The sequence below is a fragment of the Rhamphochromis longiceps genome, linkage group LG13 (genome assembly GCF_057381845.1).
Source record: "Rhamphochromis longiceps isolate RC_006_pf linkage group LG13, R_longiceps_female_GT1.1, whole genome shotgun sequence".
In the NCBI taxonomy this organism is placed as follows: Eukaryota; Metazoa; Chordata; class Actinopteri; order Cichliformes; family Cichlidae; genus Rhamphochromis; species Rhamphochromis longiceps.
In genome coordinates, this window is record NC_140569.1 from 17,807,310 (window position 1) to 17,822,973 (window position 15,664).

Sequence of the window (15,664 nt, forward strand, 5' to 3'; positions counted from 1 at the left end):
AGTGGGGCAAAAAAGTATTTAGTCAGCCACCGATTGTGCAAGTTCCCCCACTTAAAATGATGACAGAGGTCAGTAATTTGCACCAGAGGTACACTTCAGCTGTGAGAGACAGAATGTGAAAAAAAAATCCATGAATTCACATGGTAGGATTTGTAAAGAATTTATTCGTAAATTAGGGTGGAAAATAAGTATTTGGTCACCTCAAACAAGGAAAATCTCTGGCTCTCACAGACCTGTAACGTCTTCTGTAAGAAGCTTTTCTGTCCCCCACTCGTTACCTGTATGAATGGCACCTGTTTGAACTCATCATCTGTATAAAAGACACCTGTCCACAGCCTCAAACAGTCAGACTCCAAACTCCGCCATGGCCAAGACCAAAGAGCTTTCGAAGGACACCAGGAAAAGTATTGTAGACCTGCACCAGACTGGGAAGAGTGAATCTACAATAGGCAAGCAGTTTGGTGTGAAAAAATCAACTGTGGGAGCAATCATCAGAAAATGGAAGACATACAAGACCACTGATAATCTCCCTCGATCTGGGGCTCCACGCAAGATCTCATCCCGTGGGGTCAAAATGATCATGAGAACGGTGAGCAAAGATCCCAGAACCACACGGGGGGACCTGGTGAATGACCTGCAGAGAGCTGGGACCAAAGTAACAAAGGTCACCATCAATAACACACTACAACGGCAGGGAATCAAATCCCGCAGTGCCAGACGTGTTCCGCTGCTGAAGCCAGTGCATGTCCAGGCCCGTCTGAAGTTTGCCAGAGAGCACATGAATGATACAGCAGAGGATTGGGAGAATGTCATGTGGTCAGATGAAACCAAAGTAGAACTTTTTGGTATAAACTCAACTCGTCGTGTTTGGAGGAAGAAGAATACTGAGTTGCATCCCAAGAACACCACACCTACTGTGAAGCATGGGGGTGGAAACATCATGCTATGGGGCTGTTTTTCTGCCAAGGGGACAGGACGACTGATCCGTGTTAAGAGCAGAATGAATGGGGCCATGTATCGTGAGATTTTGAGCCAAAACCTCCTTCCATCAGTGAGAACTTTGAAGATGAAACGAGGCTGGGTCTTCCAACATGACAATGATCCAAAACACAGCGCCCGGGCAACAAAGGAGTGGCTCCGTAAGAAGCATTTGAAAGTCCTGGAGTGGCCTAGCCAGTCTCCAGACCTCAACCCCATAGAAAATCTGTGGCGGGAGTTGAAAGTCCGTGTTGCTCGGCGACAGCCCCAAAACATCACTGCTCTCGAGAAGATCTGCATGGAGGAATGGGCCAAAATACCAGCTACTGTGTGTGCAAACCTGGTAAAGACCTACAGTAAACGTTTGACCTCTGTTATTGCCAACAAAGGTTATGTTACAAAGTATTGAGTTGTATTTTTGTTATTGACCAAATACTTATTTTCCACCCTGATTTACGAATAAATTCTTTACAAATCCTACCATGTGAATTCATGGATTTTTTTTTTTTCACATTCTGTCTCTCACAGTTGAAGTGTACCTCTGGTGCAAATTACTGACCTCTGTCATCATTTTAGGTGGGGGAACTTGCACAATCGGTGGCTGACTAAATACTTTTTTGCCCCACTGTGTATATGTGTGTATGTATATGTGTGTGTGTGTGTGTGTGTGTATATATATATATATATATATATATATATATATATATATATATATATATATATATATATATATATATACACACAGAGACAAATAGGAATAAAAAAAAATACAAGTGAATTGCACATTTCAAGTATTGAGTCTATTGCACTGTTGACTATTTACAAAAAGTATTGCACAAGGTATTGTACAGTGAGGTGAAGAGGCACTACAGCTTAGTTGTTCCCCCCTCCTTTGTCCTCCTGTTTCCTGTTTCCCCTCCCTCTCCCCTCCAGAGAGGAGTTAAACAGTCTGATGGCGTGTGGGACAAAGGAGTTTTTAAGTCTGTTAGTTCTTGTCTTGGGGAGAAGCAACCTGTCACTGAACAGACTCTTCTGGTTGTTAATGGCCGTGTGCAGAGGATGCCCAGCATTGTTCATAATGTCCAGCAGTTTCTTTAATGTCCTTTTCTCTGCCACTGTCACCAGAGTGTCCAGCTTCATGCCGACCACAGAGCCAGCCTTCCTGATCAGTTTCTCCAGAAATAGAGCTGAATCCATCTATTAGAACCCACATTGTAATTTTTCATTTTTTTCGAGGTCGTCATGAGAAATGGTTAATTCTGGAAAATGTCTTGCAAATACAATATGCCCCTGGGACAAAAAAAAATACCCTCTCCTTCATGAATTTAGTCAAAACTGTGGTTTGACCACCACCAAGATTTCATGCTTCATTCATTTTACTTTTGGATATTTGTTACATTTACATACCAAACACATAATTAAACACATTTTAATATTAGACAAAGATAACCCAAGTAAATACAAAACGCAGATCTAAATTCAATTATTAAGGGGAAAAAGCCACCCAGACCTACCTGTCACTGTGTGAAAAAGTAATTCCCCCCAAAAACTAATAACTGCTTGTACCACTTCACACATTTTTAGCTGGTCTAAAATCAGCTGCAAGGTCAGCTGATGGAATAGGATGAGGAGAAAGAAACACATTAACAAGTGCAATGATAAATGTAGACCTTTTATCTTTATTCCTATGATTCATTTGTCACAATATCATTGTCTAAACAGTGGATTGATCACATGTACGGTGCAAAACACACAGCATAGCACCATTCAAAATGTCAACAAATAACACAGACAGCAACAACATAGGAGACAGCATATATTTCAATCATAGACAAGCAAAATAAGAGAAAAGGACTGTTAGCCTTTCCTTATCATCCCATCCTGCTCTCAAGAGATTGTAACATTACATCCTGTTATTAGTGAAAAGCATGAAATTAATGACTTAGAAAATAACTTCTGTACACTTTGGTGGTACTATTTATGTAAAAAATCTATATTTTAAATTAATTTATAATACCCCACAATATCCCAGTATCCTAGGTCACCCAGAGAAATAACAATGCCATCTAAACAGGTATAATTTCTTAACCGCTGCTAGTCTCTCACCAAAATAAAGTAGCAGTATTGTATGTGAGGCAAACCGAGACCTCATCTCTTCATGTAAATAGTATTGCTAACCTTGGAATTGCCTGCAGCATAAAATGGATACGTGGATTTTAGTCTTTCCTCTGCTTTTTTACTATTTAAAGGCATTCAGATATCACAGCCATTTGCTTAACGATGTCACAACCAAAGACCTGTTTCATGTAACAACAAAAACAAAGTGTTATAATTCTGTCATTAGTGAAAAAGGACATAAATTACATATTCTAGTTATTGTCTTTTTTGACGGCATTGCTAATTCTCTTTCAATACTTGCACTGTAAAGGTTAGAATATAAGATTATAATGTAATAATTAGGCAAAAATATTTACAATCTCTTGAAAGTCATGCGCTCCATGGCTCTAATGTTTATCAGTCATTTACTGTCTACTGCTCCCCTGTACTGTACAAACAGACAGCAAACTACAGTATATTCATCACATATTACAACTAAAAATAAATCAGAATTTAGAGGAAACACTAATCTAAAGCCAGCTGTTAGGGACAACCTGTTCCATCGAACACAAAGGGAGCTTTCATGGTGTTTTTCACTTCTTGGCCTTTCCCTGAGCAGCAACGGCCTCCATGGCTTTGCGTACAGTCTCCTCGTCTCCAAGGAATTGCATTGGCTTCACTGGCTTCAGGTTTTTGTCGAGCTCATAAAGGATAGGGATCCCTGTTGGCAGGTTCAGCTCCATGATGTCTTCATCTGACATTCCTACAAAAAGAACAGACAAAATGTCATTTTGTACAGAATTACTGCAATTGCTGACAGAGTGATTGACTACAGGGTACTCCCCAGTTCTCTGTATAACCATATCCTGTTTTGTTTTGTTTTTTTCCTCTAGCCTAGGCTTTTAGCTATAGCCCCTCATTAATGTCTGTTTATTTTATCTTTCGGTCCTTAGGAGCTTATAATAACCAACTAGCCAAGTGGAACACCCTTTTGTTTGGAAGGGGGGCCTTAACTTCTTCACCCTTGATGCCTAGGGGGGACCCTTAATTTGCTTTTCTTTTCTTTCATATTTAAAGCCATCCTACAGAACAAAATAGAATAGGTTCGTGAGGGTGCTCTCTACCGATATGGCCTACCAGGGCTGGAAAAAACCCTAACCTATTGTAAAGATTGTCAAAGCACATCTTAACTGATATATAGTGAAGTGTCAACACTCATCATCAAAGGTACATGGGGAGGAAAGGAGCTAAAATGAAGTGCAGAGACAGTCTAAATAACAGGGATGGCGTCTGTGCTGAAAATGTAAAGCTAATGCAGAAGTACCTTAACTTTAAAATGACTGTAACTGCATAACTGTTTATGCTAAAGACAAAATTCAAATGATTGTGGAAAGAAGAAAAGACAAGCTTTACGGGGATATTTATGGTATCATAATGGATTCACAAGGCTATGCTGTCTGAGCACAAACAAACAAAAAAGAAGAAACAGCTCCACCTGGAGTTTACCATGTGAACTTCACATCACCTTACCTCTCAAGCAGTTGGGCTAGATAGAGAATTCAACTGTTCCTAAGAAACATTTTGTATGAATCTTGGTCAATAAAGGGTTAAACGTGCATTCTTCTGAAGGATGAGGAGGGGGGGGGGGGGGGGGGTGCCCCTATGCTTACAAAAAAGACTTATGTTTACTTATGTTTCAGTAAACACTTTCTTGATGTGTTTCTGGGCTCAGTCGCTAGTTTCAAGCAAATACATAAACATAACATATAAAGTAGAGGTGATTAAGCAGTGAACAGTATGAGAAAATAATGTGTTTTTTGAACATTAAAGCATGAATATATATTTGTGAACCTACCAAGTCAAATTCTGAATTTTAAAACATTTCCATGTGACTCATACTTTTGCATCAGATTTCCGCCGTAACTTACACTATAACCAGAACCCCATTTTAACACTGCGCTGCAACCTTCTACATGACCTCCTGAGAAATGTAACTACAATGTAACTGCAAGCATACTACGACGTGAATTGCTTGAAAGGTTGTGGTGTAGGGATAAAAGGAGTTTCTGGTTACATCACCAGTTAGGATGTAACCAGAGAATGTAGATTTCTCGCAGAAGTCTAAGTGAAGCTTTAGTGTTACTCACCCTCCAAGTGCTTGACGATCCCTCTCAGACTGTTACCATGGGCGGCGATCAGCACCCGCTTTCCCTGCTTGATCTGAGGGGCGATCTCCTCGTTCCAGAAGGGCAGCGCCCGTGCAATGGTGTCCTTAAGGCTCTCACAGGAAGGAAGCTGGTCGTCAGTCAGGTCTGCATAACGACGATCCTGCAAACATAACAACTTCATTGTACAAACTAAATAACAGAACAAAAAACTGAGATAGCATCTTAAGCTTTATTTTACCCCCCACCCAAAAAACCCACGTTTTTTTTTATATTACATTTGTAACAGCCACTATGGTGTGGTGTCCCTTTGAGACACCCAAGTCGAGGGTTGATGGTGTCATCAGTGTGTGCCACTGGTCTCTCTGCTCTCTCTCTCTGTGATGGTGTGGACATGTGCTTGCACGCTAGTACATGAGGAGGGACGGATTTTATGTTTTACCTCTCCAGACACCTTTGTTTGCAACGTTATGGGTTGTACGAACACTGTGCGCTATGTTTGTTAAGCTGCAGCCGTTCAACCGGGCTTATATGGTTGATGAAGAGAAGGTATATTAAAGAACACACTGTGGAATCCCCAACGCCAGCGTGAGTGTGTATTCTTTTGGCTACCCTGCTAGGTGTTTTGCCGCCTCCTCTCAACCACTAAACGCAACCCGACGTTACACATTTCAAAAATAGAAAGGAAGACATGAGAAATTTGTTTCTACCTTGACTTGAACTTTGAACCTGAATGCAGAAGAACTCTTTCAGTCATACATTAACTCACACTGAACTTAGTATTAGGCAATAGCATTAAGGCTCCTACTGGCAAATAGTAACCTACTACGTCTCTGTGGTGGCCATGCTTGATTTATGCACTGTTGTGGTATTTAAGCTAAGTATGCTGGAGATAAAAAGATTGAGACACATGATGTTAAATCCACTATTTTCTCTCTAAACACTCGTGCCATTTCTACTGATTTCTCTCATAAAGCTGGTTAGGCCTGGATTCAGAGATATGTTCAAGTCGTGGCTCATTTTTGTTACGTTTGTTTGGAGATACTTGATTAAGAAAGTCAATATGTACAAAACCATTGTTTCTCTCGGACGTCAGCAAAGTTCATTGATTGTGTTCATGCACTGCCAATATGATATCTTACCTTGCTGATGATAGTATAGTAGTCGTGGTCTGGACCCATGGGAGGAGGTGGGATATCAAATGAGCGCCTCCAGACCTTCACCTGAGCCTCTCCGTGCTTGGCAGCAGTCTCTGCCTTATTTAGCCCCGTCAGGCCTCCGTAGTGACGCTCGTTGAGCCGCCATGTCCGATGAACAGGCACCCACATCTGGTCAATGCTGTCCAAAACCAGCCACAGTGTCCTGATGGCTCGCTTCAGCACGGAGGTGTAGCAAATGTCAAACTCAAAGCTAGCATCTGTGAGATTCATAGAGTGTGAGACACTGCAGGGTTTTTTTGTCTGGTAAAATATATATTTCTTGCATAGTTGTGTAGTTATTACATTTCTTCACTCTGCTGTTTATGAATAACACCTGGAATAATGCCAATGATGGTATAGAGAGAGATAAGCCTGTATCTCAGGCCTTGCAGAAATTACATTTAGGATTGCTCAGAGCTCAAGATGATGTCTCTAATATGCCTCTGCAGTCAAAAACCTCAACCTTATAATAGAAGGTATGGTGCATATAACAATGAAAAGCATCTAATTATAACACAATGACCGCTGTTTGGTATGACTGCACGGAAAAATGACTTGACTATTTTGGTTGGGGCTCAGAAGTCTAGCTATTATTGAGCCGTAAAAAATTAGGTCTTCTGATTGAAGCTGGGTGAAAGAGCCAGCTGCATGAACATTTAACTAAATACATTACTTTGAAGGTTTTTTTCCCCTCTCTGCTCTGCAGGCCTTTATTTCTGTTGCAATGCAGCCACATAAAAGCATCGCCTCAGCACGTCTGCACACGGTCAGGGGGCGGTATATGACCCGATGCGCTCAGAGTATGCGGTTATGCAATTGCTAGTTGCCGAGAGCGCGATACCATACGGAATGAAGGAAGACTTCACATCGGTTCGTCCTCACCTTTTAGGGCCTGTCCTCCCCTCTTCGCCTCCTTTTCACCTGTTTCGCTCAGATCTGCATCAAACCACCCACAGAAGCGATTCTCCTGGTTCCAGTTGCTCTCTCCGTGACGAATCAGCACTAATTTGTAGGCTGCCATGAGTGATACAGATATGTCTCAGCCGATTGCTTCAGTCAATGAAAACTAGTTAGTTTAAGTATTTTTTTGAAGGATGCTGAGGATGCCGAATCTATACCCCCCAACTCCAGAGACATAGACGACTCCACTTGCTGCTGTCAAACCGTTTTATCCCTTGGATTGGCTACTCCCCCACTTCCTGGTTTTCAGAACCAATGAGGCTCAGCAGAATGATGTTTATCAACCAATGGGCGAGGTGGGAGTGAACGGTGGAGAATCTCCGACCTTCATGTTGTACATTGTACTCTATTGATTTTCTTTAGGCTGTTTGTCTTTTCAATAGTATCTATCTATCTATCTATCTATCTATCTATCTATCTATCTATCTATCTATCTATCTATCTATCTATCTATCTAGCTATCTATCTATCTATCTATCTGGCGATTAGTTAATACTTTACAAAACATATTTTATATTTGAAATATGAATATATTTATATTATATTTTATGGGTATAGTGTAAGAAAGCAGCATGTAAGAAAGGCAAAGAAGTTAATTCTCTAATGGACATTTGCATTTGCAATAATCTGGTTGCATCTCTATTTTACCTGTTTGTGCTTTGCCTATAAAACATTTAACTGTTGCTACTGCTTACTGAAATGGCTATACATTTAAAATCTATTGCTATCAATACCCGTTTCATATTTACTCTATTAGAAGTATTGCATAATTTGTTGAGCTGTCTTCTCATTGGTTGCATTTCACAAACAGAAAGTTTGAACAGCAGTTGGATAGAGATGCTATGCTTCTGAGTGCCTGGCAACCAAATTATTAACAGCCCCTCTTATTTTCCAGCAGAGATTACAGAGATTATTTGTATATATGATGACTTTATTATTTGTTCATCTGTAATATGAACACCCACTTCAGTAATTGGTATAATTTTTCATGATAGGAAATAAAGAAATGGTAAATGGCCTGTATTTATATAGTGCTTTACTAGTCCCTAAGGACCCCAAAGCGCTTCACACATCCAGTCATCCACCCATTCACACACTGGTGATGGCAAGCTACATTGTAGCCACAGCCACCATAAAGAAAAGCTTAACAGTTCCCTTTAATGGGGAAATGACCAGGATCACCCCCGTGACACTGAAATGTAGCAGTTGTGTATTTATAGAGAGATTCTTAAGAACTAAAAGGTTAAGTAACCGCGTTTGTAAGAAAAGAGCAAAATAAAACAACAAAAAGGAGCTGATATGAGAGACGGGTTGTGTGACATACTGAATAAAATCTCATGAATAACAAATAAAATCAGAATCTAAGTAATGTCTGACTTATCTGGCAAGCCTAAACATCCAGTGAAGAAACTTCACTTTTGTCCAGCTTCAGATTTAATATCAAATGTTTCACTGCAAACCTGACGAAACACAGTATATTTATAGTCGTATACTCCGCTTTTGTGCAAATCCTGATAACCAGCCATTTGTGACGGTGTTTCAAAGAGTTCCTTATCATGTCTGGAGTCTTGGGTGCCAAGAGTTGGATGTTGAGCCAAGTTGAGAAATCAGTGACACTCAGCAGTCACTGGTTCTTTCAAGTTTTATTTAACACATTGCTGCATCAATGTTTCTCCTCTTCATTTCATTACAACCATATGTTACAACTAGAATTGTTAGACTTGAATCAGTAAATGGGACCTTTCCCCTTCATCCACTGTTACATCCTACTTTTGACAGATATTTTGCTACATTTTTAAAGCAAAGTCTTTATGAGTGATAAACATATGTTGGTATTTTGGTTGTCTTGTCACTTTTAATCTTGTGGTCATGCTCTAGATCTAAACTAATCCAAAATGGCCTTTGCATTACTTCTTAGAAATTTCCAGTGAAGCTAGTCAGCCCCAAGAATGGTCCTCTTTGCTAAATATGGACTTGTGTGTTCTGATGTTATCTTTTACAATACTGCAATACTACTAAGTATTCAGTGGGCAAATTGAGGAACAGCATTTTTTGTGCATGTGAACAGTGTCTGAAAGCTGATTTACTGGAACAAGCCTCTGATGAGTCAATGAAAACCACATGGATATCATCAAAAACCTTCAGTGTAAAGAGAACTCAAGAAAACGGATCTTTTGTAGAAGAATAAGTAGTTCAACTGATGAACAAGAAATAGTACATATCTGTAATATTTCTCTTAATGTCTCTTAATAGTCTTGAAAAGGACAAATGAGAGTAATACACTGACTCGCCACTTCATTAATTACACCTTGCTACTGCAGGGCTGGACCCCCTTTGCCATTGACAACAGTCAAACAATCCATTGTCCCACTGCAACCCTCTCATGACTCTCAGTGGCTGTGGATGGGACAGCTATGAGAAATACTCATTTGAATGCTTTGTCCCAATTGTGCCTCCTTGTGGGTAAAATTAGTCCTTGCTTGCAGTCGCAGAGGATGCCTGGATCATAGCAAGAATTTGTAACAGTGTGTGAAAAGTTGTGCGTTACACATAGATTTTAGACATGTAGAGATTTGTGGTGCAGTTGAATCTATCAGAAACAAGTCAATGTGTGACAATCTAAAGTTTAAAATTAAAACAAATATTTCTTTTTTTCTTGTGTCATGTCCTCAGGCACATTTGTTTTAAACACATTGAGGGGATATGGGTTGAAAGAGCTATTTGCTGTTTTTCCTTACAACAGCAGTGTGATGTAACTAAAAGTGTTTGGATCTCTTTGTGTGAAGACTGTGCTTGGGTAAACTTGAGCTGGGAAACAGTTCAGAGCCATGTGAGCTATTAACAAGGACTCCATGATCCACGCTTGGAAGGAATGTTTGTTTTACATCCCAGAGTGCGTATGTGTACACAGCACATAAAGAGTTTTGGGGCACAGGAAAAATAATCATCTTTGACATTAAGATTTAATGACGAACGAATGAAGGGTGAATAATGTAAGTTGGAAATAAGAATCATTAAATGTCAGACAGAAAATTTGCCATTTTATCCACCCAGTGACGCAAAAAACTTCACCACACCCTCCCCTTTTTCCTGACACATTCACTCTGTAACACACTCAACATCTTGACTAAGGACTGGCAGACTGAGGAGGGAAGCTGTGGTATTTTCAAGGCTATAAATAGCAATTATCCTTTCCCACCACTCGCTGACATTCCCTTCGCACAACACATGAACACTGCGAACATTCAGAAATTGTCTGGGTAAAAAATGCTGTAACAGATATAAGAATAAGAAATCCCAGTTACCATAGGAAACCAGAAACTGAAACATCACTGGCAAACAAACCTTCCATGCCCAGAACACTGTGCTGATTCATGCCTTACACAGACAGGAAATGTCAATCTCAGATTCTTGCTGGGAACTCAAAGACGTTTTTGCACATCTCCCCCCCCCTGCTCATTCACTTGTTCAGTTGGCCTCCATTTGGTTTGTCAGCCCCTCTTTCCCTCTCTGCAGTGGTGGAATGTACGTCTCAGCACTTGCCGATTAAAATGTGCTTAACAGGGCACGGCTGTGTGCTTTTGTCAGTGTTTTCATGTTTCATCTGAGTACACGTAACCTCCCCAAGTGAGACACGATGTCTGCCAACAGGAAATAAAGAGCCAAACAAACTGATAGGACACACGGGTAGGACAGAACACTTCCAATGGGAGTTACCCACCAAGAATTTGGGTGTCTAGGAACACGGAGGACCTCTTCCAGTCTTGGAGTTGGCTCTTACTGCTAAAAAATACAATGTCATAGGCCACCAGGTCTGGTTGGTGAGAATGCTTTGCCAAATCATCTACTGGGATGAAGATCAGGACTAGGCTCAGTAAAAAGAGAAGGATGTGGTTTTAAAGTGAATGTTTCTTAAATGTGAACATTTCCATTTGAATAATGCTGAGCATGTATAAATCCCAAAATGTTCAAAAGATGGATGCATGTTTATTTCAAGTCTGTCTTAAAATTATACAGAAGGTATTTCGATCACTTCTTATGTTCTCGGTTCCTCTTGTCCATAATCATCCTGACCAGATGTCAATGTAAGGCATCAGGGACAGAATTTCAATCAATTTTTTAAAATCACTCATCATATGATTATATGTTTCCTCCCATATTAGAGGAAACAGCTCTACTCACCGCTTTTGTGGACAGGAAGCAACAAAACTGCTTCCACTGCACGTGTGGAATTTTCAAAATAAGAAAATGTCTCCAAATGAAAATCAAAGAGAGGTGATACAGTTCCAAACGGTGTGCTGTTCCTTTTAAATTTAGCCAGACTGAGCCTCCTGTTCATCTAACCTGTTAAATACTGTACGTCTGGCAGTATAAAGTTTTGTTTTTAAACAAAAAAACAAGACAGTCTTGGATTTGGTTTTCTTACCAGTGATTTAATTACAACCATAAGACATAGTCATGTCATTGTTATCCATTTTTGGCCTCATTGTTAGATCAATAAAGTTTTTCTGTGACATCAGTCCACGGCTGCAGTTTGTAACAGGGTGCTATGCTTCCAAGGAGAGGCAGAGTAACTCTTTATAACTTGGTTGCTTGCAAAAGGGTGGGAGAGTGCATGCAGGCATACAGGAAACGTCTCTTTGGTCGACTTGCCAGAAAAAATATCACACAGTTGGCACTCCAGGGTATGGTCTGACTCTATATGTACTATGTGTCTGGGTTTTCTTTTCGCCCCTTGTAGCAAACAAAAAAAACAACCCAAAACAACAACCTCGCCCTTGTTGCACCAACACCAGTAAATTTCCAGTCTCGCTACCTGTGATTAAATGGGTTCATTGTTTGCACAATCGATGTAATGTTTATGAAATAAACTCACAATGAACTCATTCACAAAACACAAGATCTTTAAACTGCGGTCAGTGAATAACGAGGGGCCTGTAAATGTGGTCAAATTTAAAGGTTTAAATGTGGAGACTCCTTTTGTGACCTTAACTGTGAGCGTCCACCGTCACCGTGAGTCATCCAAAACTTGAACTGACTCTCCGTGGGTACTTTCAGTATCAAACCGAAACCATGGCTTCGGTTTGATACTGCTTTGTTTAAAGTGGGCTGTTATGTGCCGTCTCCATTTGGTTGTATACAACAGTGCTTTCCCACAGGCGCCGACACGTGGACAGGACGACACTCCTGATCTCAGAGGGGGAAGGGAGGGGTGCATGTGTGCGTGTGTGGAAGGGGGGCTCCTTCCCTCCTTTAGAAGCACTAGATTTATATCCTGATGCTCCAGCTGGTTAATGTTAACTCTTTCACTCCGGAAATTCTGGCCACAGATGTTTCCCAAAATCAAAAGCATTTTTTTCAGCTCTTTTTCAGATAATAATTCAATTGTACTGCTGATCTATAATCCATTAACTGCATGGCTGTTGCCTTTATTCTGGCACTTGATGCTAAAATTTGGAGCGGTAATAATACAACATTTCATCCTTGCGCTCCTCTCCAAGAAAAACTCATCATGGTTTGTTGCCAGTATGCAAGGCAAAAAAAAGTAAAGTCCAAAAAAGGAAAAGTGTGTGTTTGTGTTTTTTTAACTACATATCAGCAATGAGGATGCAGCATATCAGTACAAATCAGCCTCTTTTGAATAAAGGTGGTCAAAAAGTTGCCAGAATGTAGTTTTAGGTGCTGTTCAAGCAACTTGTCTGCAGCATGTTTTTAGGAACTGTATGCTGACTGGAATATATGAGACATCAAATCATCTTCTAACTCACTGGGCTTTATTTTCATTGGCTGAATGTTAGCCCACCTCCAGAACCCCAACAGACTGTTCCGGTAAGAACAAGCCTCTTCCCAGATTATTGTTCACGCGAGACTAAACACACGCACTCAGACATCTTTTGCAAAGTAGGATAACTCCCAGACAACTCTATCCTACAGCGCATGCATTTTGTTTGCGCCCCTTCGAATGAGTCATTTTACTTCAAGAAGCACATAGGTCTAAGGTTTGATGTCTTTCATGTGGTTTTGTGGCATAGCATGTAAATGATCCCTGCTGATTGGCCGACGCTTTAATCTCCTGAAAGGAAGTTCCATTGCTGTTCAGCTCTAATTATGTGTTTCATTTAAAAAGAAAAAAAAAGACCACAAAAGGCTTGGTGCTGTGTGTGCTCTTCGTCCGGTTTTGTCTCCAGATTTAATTAAAACAATGTCCTGAAGCAACTTATCTGAAAGCACTGATACACGATCACAATGAAAGAAAGAGCTCACTGACTGACTAGTCTTTATTATAAAAGCCTATTTTTTGCTCTTTGGATTTTTACACAATGAACTGTTGATAAAGGTTTTTGTTCAGCATACACACTGTAGCACCAGTCACATCTGTGTTGTGGAGTTGTTGTTATCACCTTGTTGTTGAGTATACAGCATTCGGACAGAAGGCACAAACAAACAAACAAACAAACAAACAAACACACGGATTTTTCAGTCCAACCTTTTAGTAAAAAATAAGTACACATAAAAATATATTTAAAAAGGTAATGAAAATAAACACCTGTTAAAAAAACTGTAGCAATTCTATTTAAAAAAAAGTTCAAGGTGGACTGTTAACCAGTATCAATAGTAATCTGCAAAATGTAGGCTATGTTAAGGCCATTTCACTGTTACCACTAAATATACTGCTAGGCCACAATAACAAGTCCATACATTAATATTATAAGAGTCTTCATAACTACATAGGCTATTGTTGAGCTTAACAAGGAGACAATACACGGCACTTAGCCACTTAGCCAACAGGTCTCTTTCATGTTAGTAACCATTAAACACACACCGAGAAAACGGTGGCCGATCCTGTTTAACCACCACCGTGGATTGTTAAGAGAGAGGAGAAAACAGAGATTAGAGTAACCGCTGAGTGAAATTACAGTGACGTTAACTATTCCTCATCTTGCCATGACCACCCTTAGGCTTCCACGCTGCTCAACAGTTCACCCTCTTTGACACTTTCTGCACGCTCCAAAAATAACGGACAGGAGGTAAGCCAGCCAGCAGAAGCAGGCGAACACAGCGGCTGTCAGGTAGACTTTGTACAGACATGGATGCATGTACTGAGGCAAGTTGCAGAATGAGTTTCGATTGGTATTGTAGATCATGACGCCTATGGCCGGCAGGTAGAGCACCGCGGCGACCACGTCGTGCGCCAGGTTGGTGCACGACCAGCGATCCCCTCCCAGCAAAGGCACGAGGTCCTGCTTGTCCAGCAGGGTGAGGAAGAAAAGGGCCAGGGTGAGGAGCCAAAAGAAGACAGCGACGAACAGCACGAAGTGGATAGACCCCCCGTATTTGTTGGCGGCGATGGTTACCCACAGGCAGGCTCCGAACACGATCTGCAGGATCCGCGTAATTCCCATAAAACTCCTGAGGAACTTCGGGATGTTCCCCCTCACCTGCGGCTGGGGAGGTTCGGGTGGCATCGTTCTCTCTCCTCCTCCGGTCACTCTCGGTCCACTTTTTCCCGAACAGGGCGGGTGCTTTTTTGCCAGCTGCAAACAGCTGGGGAAAAGATGGGCAAAGTGTGAAAATAAAAGGCCTGGAGGGCCGGGCTTCTGGTGGGACAAAAGCGGGTGAGTGTGGGGTTAAAAGGAACTCTCTGTTCTTTCCACAGCTCCGGAGTTTTGAAATGATAAACCTTCTTGTGTGTTTCGTCTTTTCCGTTTTTCCTCCGTTGAATGTTGCATCTGTGTAGGGGGGCTGGGAGATGGATAGGGGGTGGCCTGTAATTCAAAGCCTGCTCCTCCTCTGCTGGACTGAACGAACACTTCACCCATCCGCTGCTAGATTCCTCGTGTAGTTCCCCTTTTTATATACCAGTGTGACGGAATGTATAACATGCATGTACAAACATCAAACCTCGACGCTTCAACTTTAGAGCCAAGAAACTTTAGTTTCTTTCGGCTGAAAAATCCATGCCTCGATTCCAGGAGGAGACACACATCCCTTTGGGATTGCGTCAGGAAGGGCATCCGGTCTAAAATCTGCCAGATCAAAATATAGGCTACCCGTTGTGCCAAGCCCTTGTTTAATAGGTAACCAGCGGGAAGCGCTTATTTTTCTTCTTTATTATCAAGATGTGGCATTGTTCTCCACTTTGCCTTTCCGCTCTAACATGCCATGATAATACACCGTCTGTTCGTACAGCACCAGTGTTTATGAGCCCCCTGCGTCACTGTGTTTACGTGTGTAAGGCGCAGGATTATCACATGTTGCTTCTTT

At 41.1% G+C, this 15,664-nt stretch overlaps 2 protein-coding genes across 2 annotated transcripts; both read right to left on the reverse strand.

Moving 5' to 3' along the window:
• Positions 1 to 2,614: 2,614 nt before the first annotated feature.
• LOC146655635 (phosphoglycerate mutase 1-like) lies at positions 2,615 to 7,615 on the reverse strand. Its single transcript, XM_085428119.1, has 4 exons — positions 7,322 to 7,615; positions 6,383 to 6,657; positions 5,223 to 5,403; positions 2,615 to 3,838 (listed from the first exon to the last, which is right to left on the reverse strand). The coding sequence occupies exons 1-4, from the start codon at positions 7,458 to 7,460 to the stop codon at positions 3,669 to 3,671; spliced, it is 765 nt and encodes a 254-aa protein (XP_085284245.1). The 5' UTR covers positions 7,461 to 7,615; the 3' UTR covers positions 2,615 to 3,668.
• A 4,207-nt stretch (positions 7,616 to 11,822) lies between these two features.
• Positions 11,823 to 15,528, reverse strand: marveld1 (MARVEL domain containing 1). The gene has a single exon (XM_085428122.1). It carries the CDS (start codon positions 14,863 to 14,865, stop codon positions 14,380 to 14,382), a length of 486 nt encoding a protein of 161 aa, XP_085284248.1. The 5' UTR covers positions 14,866 to 15,528; the 3' UTR covers positions 11,823 to 14,379.
• Between the last annotated feature and the right edge of the window lie 136 nt (positions 15,529 to 15,664).

Coding starts and splice junctions, on each gene's coding strand:
- LOC146655635 (XM_085428119.1), bottom strand. CDS start 7,460: ATGGCAGCCTACAAATTAGTGCTGATTCGTCACGGAGAGAGCAACTGG. Junction 5,404..6,382: donor ACTATACTATCATCAGCAAG/GTAAGATATCAT, acceptor TTATGTTTGCAG/GATCGTCGTTATGCAGACCT. Junction 3,839..5,222: donor GATCGTCAAGCACTTGGAGG/GTGAGTAACACT, acceptor TTCTTTTTGTAG/GAATGTCAGATGAAGACATC.
- marveld1 (XM_085428122.1), bottom strand. CDS start 14,865: ATGCCACCCGAACCTCCCCAGCCGCAGGTGAGGGGGAACATCCCGAAG.